Source organism: Phaethon lepturus, unplaced genomic scaffold, assembly GCF_000687285.1.
Source record: "Phaethon lepturus isolate BGI_N335 unplaced genomic scaffold, ASM68728v1 scaffold1957, whole genome shotgun sequence".
NCBI classification, from domain to species: domain Eukaryota; kingdom Metazoa; phylum Chordata; class Aves; order Phaethontiformes; family Phaethontidae; genus Phaethon; species Phaethon lepturus.
The window spans coordinates 156,726-171,999 of record NW_010549665.1 but is presented as its reverse complement, the minus strand read 5'-3'; the positions used below and the strand labels follow the sequence as shown (position 1 = coordinate 171,999).

The following is a 15,274-nucleotide window of genomic DNA, read 5'->3' as shown; positions in this document are numbered from 1 at the left end:
TAGCAACTAGCTTATCACCAGTCCTTGGATGCTGTCATAAAAAGGCTGTCATCTAAAGTAGTCTAAACTCAAGACTATGTGCCATTTAGGATTATGCTTTCAGAAAAATAAATCTTTTTTTCCTTTAAAAAATAGAATCATACATACATTCATTCTAAAAAAATGCAATCATATATCATTGCCAAGGCAAATATTCTTTGTTATGGAACTTATCAGAAAGCCATTTTAGGATGTACTCATTTGTTAATATTGATAAATTTAGGTTGTTAAAATCCTAGTTTTACACCATTCCTCTCCAATTCATTAAATTAAACTCAATTAGAGAAGAGTAAGAGAATTTTCTTATTTTTATTTCTTCATTGTGGAAGAGTGTAGGTGACTCTGGTACTGCACTTCTGGAAACTTAGCTCCTTATTTCTCTTACTTTCAAGTAGTGCCATTTCAGAATGAAACAATTCCCAAGAGAATTAATATTTTGGAGAGAACATATATTAACAAAAGTGGTTATGTGTGGCAGTATTACATTTTTATGTCAGTCATTCTAGCAGTTTTTTTTTCCTCAGTCGGTAAAGGCTCTGGATTTTATTTTTGTTGGGATGCTTAGTTTTTGTTCTTACGGTGATAGACTAGTTCAAGAATATTGAAACGGAGTTACTAAAACTCTGAAGAAAATCTTATGAAGATATGGACCTGTATTTTTGATCTGTTTCTCCCAGGCTGGGATATCTGATTGTCTTGTTCTGTCATATGAGACACGCACTATTTAATGTTAGGTTATTTTTCTAATTTAGTCTGCAGTTTCCCTAGAGCTTTGCTCCAGTGGAGATAGTTGCAACCTATATTCACTTGTTATACCATCTTGTTTACATTCAATGACCAAGGGTTGGATACCCTATAGTATTTGTTAAGATAATGATTTGTTATTCGTTAATGCTCTGTTTATGTTTTAAGACCAAAATTCAGAACTGCCAATAGCCTTCCAAAAGATCTATTTTCTTTATCTTTGGGCAGCTGCATCTTCAGACAATCTCTAGTGAGTGGACTGCAGACTCTTAGGGTAAGGACTGCTAGTCCTCGCAAAATAATAGCTTGAGTTGTTATGTTTCTCAAACTTCTACATGTTGACCTAAAACTTTTGATCCAAATTAGTTTTAGTTGCTTACTTTACTGTTTTCTTTCTGTATCAGCTGGAATATCATCAATAATATGTAATCCATGAAAACTCAGCTGCTGTAGAATAAAGCCTTTCTGGTCTGATTAGTACCTATAAGTTCTGAATACCAATGGAAATGAAACATATGTCATGTTTTTGACCAGTAAACCCTCACCAGATTAAACGAACAGTGCCAACAGAGTTTCATGTTGTCACATAGAAATACTTTACTGGAGTAGAACTAATGGTATGATAAATGCTCACAAAACAGACTATAGTAGAACTTTGTGAAGGTGAGACAAAAAATAGCAAACATTAAAATGCTATAACATTGTGTGGGATATTGAGTGTTGCACAGTATACACAATACCAACTGAGCAAAATAAAATATATAAAAGTATGAATGTATATGATTTTATTGGGAATAAAATATCTGGATCTTGGTTTAAAACAGGTATTGTGAAAATGGTGTTATTTGCAGCTATGTTACTTGGATAACAGTATTTCAAGGTAGCTATACCATTTCTGTCATTACATACCTATATTTATGTATAGTTTACAAGGAATTCTTAATTTACAGTTTGCCAAGTCTTGTACTGTATAATTTCTCACTCTGAACTTCCCTCCTTCATATGTGCACAGGTACCTGCACATACATGTACGCACACACACATGCACAGTAGTCTTTCAAGAGCTGTTGACAGAGATTAAAAAGTAGATGCTGTAGATTTCTTGTCACTATAATTTCTATTAAGTTTTGAATAAAAAATAGTATAGACCATATACTAATCTGCTATGAATTATTGCCATAATTACTAAAACTGAATGTAAATTGGCAAAATACATTCTATTGTATGATTTAATTTTAAATGCCACAATTGATTAATAGTTAGTTATCTAAAAGTTTCATAATGATTTCTGCAAACTAGTAAGGACAGTTATATTTTGTTAGAATTTACTCCCTGTAGCAACCTTTCAGGTGTAGCACTTCCCATTTTAAAATGTTCTTCATTTTATACCAATACTTTTATGTTAAAATTAGCAAAAGTGCTTCCTGGCCATTTCCCTCCACTTGTACAAGCATATTCACATCTGCTTCAGAAATATATTAGCTTCCAAAGAGCACAGTGAAGGAGTGACAAAGAGAAGACATATTGAAATGTACATTTTAAAAAGTTTTAAAAGGTGTGATAATGGATGTTCATGTTTTCTGCAAGATGCAATATTTTTCTTAATTTCTATCCCTCTAATAGTGCTTTTAATTTTCTCTAAATGCTGCTATGTCAGTTTAGCAAACAGGAATTAGAATAAATCTGCTTTCTTACTTATAGGGAGAAGAGAATTTTAAATTTCAGCCTACCTAGTACACGAACAAACCTCCTCCATGTAAAATTTGTGTTTTGCCTAACCTGATTTTATGCTTCAACCTATTTCTTCTGACTTATGGCCTGTTTCTCTTTTTGTATTTCTGTTAACAGAAAGCCGACCTTGCAGTTGCACCATTGGCAATTACCTATGTTCGAGAGAAGGTCATCGACTTTTCCAAGCCCTTTATGACTCTTGGAATAAGTATTTTGTACCGCAAGCCCAATGGTACAAACCCGGGCGTCTTCTCCTTCCTGAATCCTCTCTCCCCTGATATCTGGATGTATATTCTGCTGGCTTACTTGGGTGTCAGTTGTGTGCTCTTTGTCATAGCCAGGTAACATGTCAACTTTTGTGATTTTTTTGGCAATTGTTATAATCTTTTTCTTTCTAATAATTGTCAAAAGTCACAAAATTTTTCTTACTTTCATACTCTTATATTTTAACTTCATGGTGTACAGAAGAATAATTAATGATGAGGGTTCTCACTATTAATTTTCTCCACTGCCATAATAAGTCTTTAGTTTGCTATGTCTTGAGCTAGCTTTCTCCTTTTATTTACAAATTTAGAGACACTAGAAAGTTGATGAAATGTCTTTTCCCTATTGTGTTGTGTTTAGAAAGACAGGGTTTAACATATTGTATTTTGTTAGCCTGATTTCATTTGATGTTATGGTGCTTAATCTCAAATTGAGTACTTAGCTGCCCATGTTAATCCTAGATGTCCAAATTGGACCTCTACCCGTTATAAAACAAGTTACTTTATGTAGACTAGTGTCTGAGAAGTAGGGTAACAATATTTAATATTTAATTGTGTGCTAGGTAAAATCCCTGACATACCTCACATAATTTAAAGTCCCAGATTGAAATGGAAGCATGTTTAGTTGAACTTTTGGAGTTAAGGAACTCAATACAACAATTGTTAAATTATAAATTAGTTTGAAATATAGGGCTCACTTTTTATCTGTTTTCTTCAACATAGACAAGCAGGAAAATATCTTTTGTCAAAAATTCCCATTCTATTTACCTTTTCCTTGTTACGTAATTAGAATTGACTCCAGATGTTCACAGAAATGTAATCTTACATGTTGTAACCTTGACTTTTGCTGTGAGAGCAAAAAAAAATCAGAACAGTAAATAAGCAATTCCCAGGGTGTAAATGTAATCTCTTTTGCAGATGCCTTTTAGTAGTAACTTTTAAATTTTTTTTAAATTCAAATACATATAAACTATGCTGGCTTTTATCCCTTTAATATGATTTTTTTTTCTAAAAGCAATGATTTTTAGAAGCATATGTTTGACTTGATAATCCAATCTCACTTCAGCCCCAAGATTTTTATGATTTCATTCGTGGTACACAGTAGAGTCTTCATATTTTTCTTTTTCTATTGTGCTGTAGTTTATATCAGAGTTCTCCATCTTTCTTTGATGCTACCCGCTTCATTTTAGAGAAGTTGTATTATTCCTCTACTAAGGGGAGAGGTAATATTTTTAGAAACCGATTTAAAAGTAATTTAGCAAGATCACCTGTGCATAAAGTACATGAGATATCAAAGTAATATAGATAACACCGAAACATATTCTGTAATGAAGAACTTCACTTGTGTGCCTTCTTTAAAAATCTACTTTAAAGAGCCAGACTTATGTTGAAATTTTCTTGAAAGAGTAGTAGATTTTAGTGGACTAGATAACCAGAGAGTAAAATATTTTCTGAGGTTTTTCTGTGATACAGATACTTCTGAAAGCATAGCTGAGCATAAATCACAAATGTTATCTTGAGAAACACCTCATGAAAAATATTTATGTGTATGTCCAAAAGTTTTAACCGTATTGTTATCACTGAAGGACATTTTCAGCGTGATGAGCAGTGTTTTTGACAGGCAGCTCCCAGTAATGTTTAGTAGGAGTTGTATGGCTGAGTTCCAGCTTATGCTTTGAAAATGTGTCTTGTTATATTTTGTCAGAAGGATGCATTTTCTTGAAGCTTTTTTTTTTATTAAGTTATTCAGTCACTTGATCTCACTAGGAGAACTGGAAAGAGGGTTTATTTTCCAACAGAAGTACCACATAGTAGACCAGTATTGCTGAACTTGTCTCTTGACCAGCACTGTAAGTTTATTATGTACTTGGAAGCATTATCTTCATTGTAAAGCAATATGAAATGAGTTTTATACTGAGCAGAGGAGTTTGATTTTTTGTAGAGTTGTATAAAATACCTTTTTTGCACCTAAATTTATATCAGCCTTCAGATCTGGAGATTTTCAATACCTCTTAATTTGTACAATCAAATATTGATAATGCATTTAGAAATAAAAGATCTAGGATTATGTAAAACATTCTACAGATTTTATTCAGAATTTATGCAGAATGACTTAATAGTATGTGATAGCATTTTCTAACAATATAGTTCATACAGGGAAGCAGGTCTAAGTTAATAACATTATCTCCTGCAGAATACTAAAGAGAGAAAAGAACATTATCAAAAGTAAAAGACCAAACATAAGTCACAAAATGTATCTGTAATGTAAAGGGAGATGCTGTTAACTGAAGTGTGGTAGTGAAGAGGACTTTGCAGCACAGTGCAGAATATGTATCTTCAGAACAGATTATAAGTTTAGGTATTGCACAGCTGATGATGTATATTTCAGTCCTGGTGTTGTGAAACTGTTAGACTTTATGCCACTAAATTAATAGGTTCCATCTAGAGTGTCTTATTAAGAAGATTTCTGTTTCATAACTATCCTTCCATAATGAATGTTTAACTACCAGTGTTTCATAGTAATTACTATGTGTTTCATAATAAGGTGCATCTATGTTCGGATCACTACTTAGTATGTCTTTTATGACATGATGTTTTGTAACTACAGGTCATCAGAGTATTCAGTGTAGCATATTTATTTTTAGATTTAAACCATTTTTATGTCAGATGTTTCCTGATTTTATTGTTTTACCATGTCTTCCAAACAGTGTTGGAATGTAAGAGCTTGGTACATTGAAAATGGAAAGTACAGTTCTGTTGTGGTACTTGGATTTCACCCATTAATTAGTGGAATGGTCCTATTCAGGGAAAGAAGAAATTAGTAAAAGGTTCAGAAATATTTTAGAGAGAACTGATGAAAGGACTTTCATAGAGTAACATATTAGGCATAAATGGTGAAAAAAAACCCCATACATTTTATTAGTCTTCTCCGTTATTTGAAAGAGCATTGTATTTTCCTTCCAATTTGAGAATCAGATATAAAAAGCTGGAATCTTTGCATACCCCACAAGATAAAAAGCTAGGAGAGAGATTTATTTGTTAGCTGGAGGGCTTTTCTGTGTAATCTTTCTCTTGTAGGCCCAAATGTTGAATCATCTATTTATGTAGTTTTTACAGATTTTGCATTGTGGATAGGATGAACATATATGTGTTGTATGCAGTGTTTTCTTTAATTGTCATTCTTTGTGGTGAATTAGAGTAGGCTGTGTTTTCTCCATATATATGAAAACCTCTTAATCTTGTTTGTTGTGATTGTTGAATCTAAGTAGTTATGGTGGTTAGTCTCTGAAAGTTTCTTTTGTTGTTGTACAGGCTGATGACTAATAGATAAACCGAGTCTGCTTGACACTAAGTCTATTACTTTTCTGTGAACTGAAAATGTCATATAGCATTTTTTTCTCTTGTGGCAACAGTAATAGATCTGTTTCTGATGTTAGCTAGCAGTGTCTTGGTGTCACTGCTAGCAATGTCTTGGGTCATCTGACATCTTGTTGCACTCCAATTCCAATATCTTTCCTTTTTGCCTCTACCTTTACTTGTTTCTTTGATTTAGAATCCCAGTTAAATTCACAGTTTACATGTGATTAGAAGGAAAACTAAAACTGGAGTAAAATGTGCCAACTCCTTTTTGGAGTTCTGTCAAGTACACAAGATTTTCTAATCTGTATGATGAAAAATCTCAATCAGTAGATTTTTTTCATTTGTCTCTGTGCGAATCATCATTTAATTTCTAAGAAACATGCTGATTTCTTACAGTGTTGTATACCGACTTCACATACATGTGTTGTTCCTTCTTTTCCATTAGTCTGTGTATATGAAATAGCTATTTCCTATTTTTGGTCTCTGCAAAATCTGATATGTTGGTAACTGGAAGATATTTCCCATTCTACATAGATAATATGAAGAAAATCAGTTTCATACTTTTAAAAATATTTGATTTACATAGGTCTTCCAATTCATGACTTTCAAAATTAATCTTCAGCTGGCTTTCCTCAATATTGTATTATACTTTTTGGAGTCTCTTATGTATGATTTTAAACATCCGTGTCTTTATAAATCTTTTCTGAAAACACATATTGGAAGTTAAACTCCTTAAATATTTTTATCCAGTCATGTTCCACCTGATTTAGTGGATTTCAGGTTAATCCCTGCAGTATTTCTCTGTGTAATAAGGACTGTTTACTGTGAACATGTCTGTCCATCATAAAGCAATATACTCTTAAATGACCTATCTTCATAACTGGAAGAGGTACACCTGCCTTAACATGATGCTTCACCTTTACAGATCAGCTGTGAAGCAGATAAACTATCCTGAGCTGTGAGTATCAGTGAAAAATGTGTAAATATACATTAATCTGTGCTCAGTGCCCTGATTAGTAATATTGAATCATGGATTATCATTTTAAAGGGCTTGATTCACCTTTACTTGTACCACATTCTCTGTGTTAGGACTTCCTGCTTTTCCCTCCCTTCAGCAGTATTATGCTATCCTACTTCTCGTAAGTCAAGTCCTTGTTCTGGTTTCAACTGTCAGAGCATTTAGTATCAAATTTTTCCATTTCCATGTGAGCAGTGATAAAAAACATAATTAACATTACCTCATTATGAAATTATATTTTTCTCTTACCAGCTGGAATAAAACGTAGTAAAAGAAGACAAGAGTTTTAAAAGTGTCTCTGCACATTTATCTTAATCATTTCTCTGTGAAGAAGCTTAGGAATAGCCTGCTGCGTCAGACTTGAACAGACGCCTGAACATTATCTCTCTCTGGAGTGCATGCATATCCTTTTACATCTCATCAGTCTTCATTTTTATTTCATATTTCTTGATCAGCTGATTTCTGTCCTTGAGCTTGTCTGATTGTTTTTCAAACTACTCCTTGAAAACTACCTTGATGGAAAGGAGTTAATGTCAGAATGAGAGGGAACTACTTTTCCAGTTACTACAGAGCTCTAGTTACTAAATTACTACGTTGATATTTATTCAAGTAGGAAGTTAGCATACTTGCCCTTTATTTTTAACAAGCATTCTTCCTACGAGAATTTTATCTCCTGAGGCCTCCCTAGAGAGCTACAGCATATGTTATGAGGTGTTTTCAGGAATGGATTCATCATCCAAGAGGGCAATCCAGACAACAACCTTGAAATGTGCTTCTCTTACTATCTTGCAGTTTTAAGATAGCTTTGCCTCAATTGTAATGCAAAAATTTAGTTGTGCATCAGTTGTAATACAAACATTTAATTTTGCCTCAGCTGTAATGCAAATGGGGATAAAAGTATTCAAAAAATTGCACACTTTCCAAAACTGTTCCTTAACAATTATTCCAAAATCAGAGATTTTTATTTCTGTTAAACCAAGTTCCAACTTATAACCCTTAATTGATTGCTTTAAAAAAATGCAGTATAGTCTGCTTTTCATACAGTTTTTCCAGTTGAAAAGAAAATCCTCGTTAATGCTGAAGATCTTTATTGTGATCAGAGTGAAACTGTGCCAGCCTCTGGAACACTGGGGTTTTTTGTGAACCAGGCAGATTGCATTATAAGAATTTTTCTCTCTCTTCGATGGCTTTTCTAGCTTTCTATTAAATGACGTTTGTGTAGCTATACCAAGGAATCCTAGTTTTAAATGAGAATGTTCTAAGAAGCTTACTTGCTGAACTAAATTTCTTTTCCTTTGCATCAGACCTTGAAAGTTTTAATTTTAATTTTCTATCATTTAAATAGAACTTCAATAACTGAGGTTAATATAAAGAAGATACCTCAATTATATCTTAATGTTTTTCACTCATGAGAAAATTATTAAGCACATGTTTTTCACTTAGTCTATCCTGCTATATGTTATACATATATACAGTCCTCTTGCCTGGACAGCAGTCATTAGAAATGTTGTAAACAAGACTTGTACATGACATTTTAAATATGCTCAGATATTTCTGAGTATCACTTTTCACAAAATGTGGATGACAACTTTAAGTGGATTAAACAGAATGGGAGTTTACTGTGCTGTATTCCATCAATATTACCATAAACCTGCACAATCTGTAACAGTATTTAAGTTTAATTTTTTGTGGCCAGCACACAGATCTTATGTTTCATCTTTTTTCTCTATCAAAAATGTGAAACATAACTGAAATTATAATGCTTTCTTATGGTCATCATCTAAGTAGTGTAATTATTCTGAGAAGTTATGACATAGATCACAATCAGTGCTATGAAGTGTAAGTGTTGTGGATGAGGATGTATGGCTAATGTTAGCAATGTATAGCAATGAGTTAAGCAGCAATCTCTCACTTTGCATTTGACACTCAGAAAGACACTTTGATCTCTCTGACCTCCTCCACAAGAGGTTTATCTGTGTCAGTGCCAGTTTATAGAATCTCTAATATATAAGTAAACAACTCAGTATGGACTCCTCACCCTAACCTATCAGGATTCTCTTTAATAATTTCTGAATGTTTTCAACCTCCTTCATCTGTTCAAGGAGACAAGAGTATCAAGATGTCCCCAAGTCTACATGCAAGCACAGCATCTACAAAATAGCCACTATTAGTATATCATTAAAGATTGCAGTAAGAGAAAAATTCTTATCTTTTTGTAGCATAAATAACCTCCTTAGATTTTAGGGGGGAAAAAACAGTACTCTAAAGCCTTGCTTTATTGGTGGTAGATCAGTCTGACATCCCAGACACTACTCACCATGCATCAAATGTAAGAGAAATTACTGCCAGCAAAACAACTGAAATGTTTTAACTGAAGATGGCTGAAGAACTCATAACTCACCTGCCTTAGCAATCCAATGGAAGATATAGTACCCCCTCATTGGCTAAATCTCCATATGCACTTTGAAGAAGAAAAATATGCTTACTTCAACACGCCTGGTCAATTCTGGGTTCTGCCAAGGAACTGATTTTTTTTGTGTGTCTAGACAAACTTTGTCTTCTACAGAGTTCAGATGTGTGTGGGGCCTTCTTAGGAAACAAAGCAGTAGGTCTAGTGACTTCTGTCATAAAGAAAACACCTTGTAATTTGTGGCACTTTTTCCATCAGTATGTTTTATGGTAATTCTTGTTACTTTGTAGATTAACCTAACCAGAAAATGGTTACTTTTTATATATTTTTTTTTATTTTTAATGAAGAGTATAGTAATATCCTTCTGCTTATAAAATTGAAGATGGCCTAAAAACTCTTTCCATACTTTCTGCTATTTTTTTCTCATTTTTCTGAAAGCAATCACAAGGTTCTTCAATTCATCACTAATTATCCAAGAACTGAAGTATTTTGAATGTCTGAACTGAATCATAACTCTGTTCATCCTTAAGGAATTTGGTGTCTCTCACAACTAGAAATTCAATCTCTTCATTCTCTTTTACTTAAGCACCTGCATCCAAAGACAGGAATTAAATTTTAGATAGCTGTAGATAGATCATTATCTCCAGTTACGTGGACAGCTCATTCTGGCTGTACTCGTCCTGACTTTCCTTTTTAAGCCTTGTTACATATAGGTGTTACATATTTATAAACATATATTTGCTCTCCATTTTGCTAGAACATTGTAACACAGACTTTCTATAGAGTCTGAGAGGTATTTATGGAAAGTTGTATCAAAAATGTTGATACTCATGAAATACTCATGTTGAGCTATTTTTTAAACCATGATTTCTCTTGTTTTCAGTTTTTCATTTACACATTACACTGAATATTCAATCTTCTATATCCTTTTGAATCTTAACAGTACCTTGAATCATAGGATCCAAAGGCTGTTTACTAAAGTTCTTAGAGAGGGTTCATTTGGATAAACCATCTTTACTAGTAAAATCTCCTAAATTTTCATTGGTTAATGGCTTCTGAAATAATGAGTTCACTCTCTGGCTGCCTTCCATTTTGAGTTTTGACTGACTAGAATTGTGTTCTGTTTGATTCATTCTGTTTCACACAGTTCATTGCTAGAAATCTGCCTCAATGCCATTCACTGTTTATCTAAATCGTTATTTCAAACAACCTGCAACATTTTAATAATTTCATTTGCATTCTCTTCATCTCTAGAACAAGCTGGGAGATGCTGGAAGATATTATGCCACATGTATTGCCATTTCTTTTCACACAGATATAATCCTAGCTCATATATTCATAATTGAGTTTCCATGCCCAGTTTTCTGTGATTTTTTTGCACATTGTATGACCAAACTAAAAATATACATATGTACTATGGAATTTGCTTTTGAAAGTATCCCAGCAGTCAAAAAAAGTGACATTTCTCATGAGAAATTTGCATTTGCCTTTATCTGATTTGGGTTAACCACAAGCAAAGTAGATCTTGTCACATCATTCTGTGTCTCAAATACCTTGGGTAAATAGGTTCTATAGGTAAGTCAATAAGTGAAGACTGTTTTGTAAAGAGTTCTATAACATCACACAAAATAGTGTTTCATATCTACCACGGACAGTGGTTTGTTAGTCTCTATGTACTGTATTACCATCCATTAGCAAATAATCCTATAGTCCTTGCTCAGAAAGGTAAAAAACAGTCTGAGGAACAAATTAATTTAGTTTTGAAAGATCTTTATACTGTGGTAACAAATGCAGTGGTTCATCTTTATTTTTAACAGCCCTTCTAATTACCAACACATATAGTACATGAGAAGAATATTGGATTGCTTGTATGAAGAAGTTTGCTTGAAAAAAACTTGAGTCTCCAGAAAAAGTGCTGAGCATTCTTTTCTGATATTGAATTATTTCATTCTGTTTTGTCAAAACATTGTCCCCCAATATGTGACAGGAAAAGAAAAGAAGATGCAAGTCTAGTCTTGGCACTTTGTATATTTATTTAGCAAATCGTAGCATGGAATAATGTTAAATGTGCCTAAAAAAAAGGGTTCCTCTACAGATAAATCTGAGTATTTTCAAGCTAAATGATACTTCTGATAAAGAAGTGTCTCTTACATTTTTGGAGGTAGGGGGAAGTAGGCTTATTTGCTTTATTTTAAATTTGTGGGTTTTTTTTCCCCCCATGTGTTTTACTCTGGCATGCGCAGTATTAGTGGTGAGAAGGAAACTGTAACCCACCGTAATGCATAGCAGCAGTTTTCTCATGAGATGTGCAAAACCATGTAGTCCTCCAACCTGAAGAACAAAACACAACAATCTAGTGGAATGGGAATAGTGTCAATAAGAATCCGAGGTAGCACAGTGCTGTTATAAGGTTTTGTTAATAATTGGATACAAGTGATAATTGGAAATTGTGCAAGTTAACTGATTGACTCCTTTTCCATTAGCATCAGTGACTGAAGTTACAGTGCTTATAGGATATATCAGAATATATCAGAATATATACAGGATATATCAGAAGATGAATTCAACCAGCAGCTAAGCTTTTGGTTTTTTTCCCCCAAAATCAAAATAGAAAAGCTGATATAGGAGACATTTTATTTGTTGACGTAATTTCACATATGCATCATTCTTGGAACGCCTTGACTTAACAGTGAAAGTTTTCCTCAAGAAAAATGTAGGGGTTACAGTGGTGGGATGGAAAATGGAACCTTAGCAGTTGTGATCTCTATCTACCCTGTTTCTGGAGGGCCCAGCAGCATATAATGATATTGAGGAAAAATGGCTGTAAGGATTGAAAGGCAGTTTTTATGCTAAATGAGGCAAACACATGAAAATAAGCATTATTTCCTTGCTAAAGATGTGGATCCATATGCAATTAATTTCTTTATATCATCTGAATGAAGAGAGAGACATAAACCATTGGAAGCTAAGCCAATATGATATGATGGTTATTAACCTTGTAGAAAATGCTAGCTACGGCTAGATGTTCAGAGGAAGAGCAGTTTCTGTAGGGTGGTATTTCAGAGTTCTCCTTTGAATTCTTTGATTTCAGGATTACTTGAAGGATAGGAAAACCTGGATAGGATTTTATGGATTTTACTCTTTTATTCTCTAAAACAGACCTTGTATTGTTGTGTAATGTTAATAATACAGATACAATCTTAGCCTGCATTCAGATATTTGTAACTGAATAGTAAAATGTGCAATTATTTGGAGTGGTATAAAAACTCTTAGAATATAAGGTTGGTTTTTTTTTTAATTAAGTATCAGTTTCTGACTTCAGAACTGGAACTAATAGTTTCTGCAAGCGTAGTTAAAACCAGATTTCCTAAATTCCTCTGACTTTCAATCATCAGTATCCACTGTATTCTGAAACATGTAAGTAGAGCTAAACTGGAGGGAAAACAAAAGAAAACCCAAACCTAATGTAAACTTACCAGAACCTTACCTCTTCAAAAGATAGAGCATTTCTTTCTTGAAGGAAAAAAATACTAGACTTGGGTTGCGGGTAAATATTATATTTCAAAACAGAAGCATATCTTTAAAAGAGATAAGAAAGTAAATAGGGAATATTTATTGATTTTAAGTGTTATTCAATACCAGGAGAAAAATAAGTTTGTTCCTTACCAGTTCCTGTAGGCAGAAGTATGAGAATTACTTCTCCTGTTTATCTTTCTGATTTAGTTGGTAGCCAGAACTTTACCTGGCTTATGCAAGCCTCCAGTCTCTAACTCATTAGAGAGTAGGAGTCATTTAAGCACCAACAGGGTTTGACCAGAAATCAGTCTAAAAAAAGAAGTATGGTAATTGCTTTTGATGCTGAAGCTAAATCAGTAGTGTATCCTCCAAGCATTTCTGTTTGATCTATGGAAATCACCCTGTGTTAATTCTAATGATGGTGAAACTGCTTTACTGTAAATCTAATCATGCATTTTAAGACTTAAGAACAAAGGTGAGCACCTTTTTGGTTTTATTACAGTATTGTCCGAAGTTCTGTCTTTAGCAACAAAGGTATCATTCTTACAGGGAAATAATTATACAATATTGAAAATTTTCAGCATCATAGTTAAAAATCCCATATCAGCTAAGAGATATAATTAATCTTATTACAAAATAGTAAGCCTTTAAAATATCAAAATGTTCCTCATTAATCATTCTTATAGCACATCAGAGAGGAGTTTAGGTAATTTTTATTACATAAGCCTATTCTGACACTTTGCTCTCATTATATTGTTTTGTTTTGTTTTGTTTTGTTTTGTTTTGTTTTGTTTTGTTTTGTTTTGTTTTGTTTTGTGTGGCCGTTAGACATGTGTGGTACCTGCAATTTACAATTAGGACTTGCCTAAAGACTTTACAGCAGATAGATAGCCTCTAGCTGTGAGAACCATGAAGGCAATGTTACTTCATCGTGATGGGATTATTCATATAATTTCACTAGATTAAAGATAGTAAACCACCCAGAGCTACTGTCTCTTTCCATTTCACTTTCCTTCCTCAACTATCTGAAGCATGAATGCTGCATGGAAAATTTTCATGGGGTAACTAGTGAGGTGGCAGATAGCAGAAGAAGGTTATACAGTTTATTTTCATTCTCCCAGATCTTTAAGGAAATTCTTGTCCTTTCCCATGAGAAATAACTTCAGCTTTACACAGAATAGGGTGCCTATTTGCTATTAACTTATTTTGTAGAAGTAGGGATACAGTGTTTCTGTACCAGAGCACCATCACCAGTGATATAAGACAGTTTTCAGCTAACAGGCACTACAGCAATTAGTTCATGTACTGGAGCAAATTTCTTGGTAGATATTTTGGAGTAAAAATTAGAAAGGTTTATAATGTGATGCAGGTTCAGAGAAGTTCCTGTGAAAGAATTCCGCCGCTTAGAAAATTCTCTGGTTTTGTGGCTGACACAATGTAACCAATGATCCCTGCCCAGCCAAAAAATGGAGGCAGTTAGCAGTGTTTTGTACATGGCACTTCTTTGCTGTGCTCACAGAGCATAGCACAGTTAATAAGTTGCAAAAATATCTGAAAAAGGCTTTTAATTAGTCATATTTATCCTCCACACACTTCTCTCTCTTACTTTCTCTCTCTTGCTCGCCCCTTCTTCTAAATAGGCATGTTAGAGGAGAGTGAGTAGTTAATCATGCCAAAATCCTGGTCAGTGTGCCCTTCATTTACTGGAATGAAAGGAATTTTCACCTTGCTTCAAATGTAACTGTAATTAGGTAGATGGAAAACAGAGGCTCCTCATATCTTTCTGTTCTGCTGCTGCTAGAAGCCCAATTCTGCCTCCAGCTTAAATGTTGGTGAGGATTGTTAATGTTTTTAACACCTTCCTCATCATCCTGACTTTCATACCATATGGTCATTTGTGACTGTGCAAAGGCAAATGTCAAAACCAAGGAAGATGAAGGTGGTGTGCCTCTATGCACGAATGTAAATGACTCCACAGGTGAAGGCAGTGGAGATTTCTGGGTGGTATGGAAAACTTAATTGGGCTTTCTTGTAACACAGAGTATTGCCAAGCAGGGTCATGTCTTATTGTTACATAATAAATACAAAATGCTTGCTTTAAATATTTTACAATTCAGAAGGAACAGTTAAACTGTTTAAATAGTTAAATAGGATGAAAATTGCTATGTGGTATGAATAAAATGAAGTAAAAAA

At 33.7% G+C, this 15,274-nt stretch overlaps 1 protein-coding gene across 1 annotated transcript in view; it reads left to right on the top strand.

The window, feature by feature from the left end:
• Positions 1–2,631: 2,631 nt before the first annotated feature.
• The window catches only part of LOC104623271 (glutamate receptor ionotropic, kainate 2), a gene marked incomplete at its 5' end in the record, with an annotated part of 143,488 nt that continues 130,845 nt past the window's right edge, over positions 2,632–15,274 (top strand). The window contains one exon of the mRNA XM_010290314.1: positions 2,632–2,855. Coding sequence (XP_010288616.1) covers positions 2,632–2,855 — 224 coding nt within the window. The remainder of the gene's footprint in view (positions 2,856–15,274) is intronic.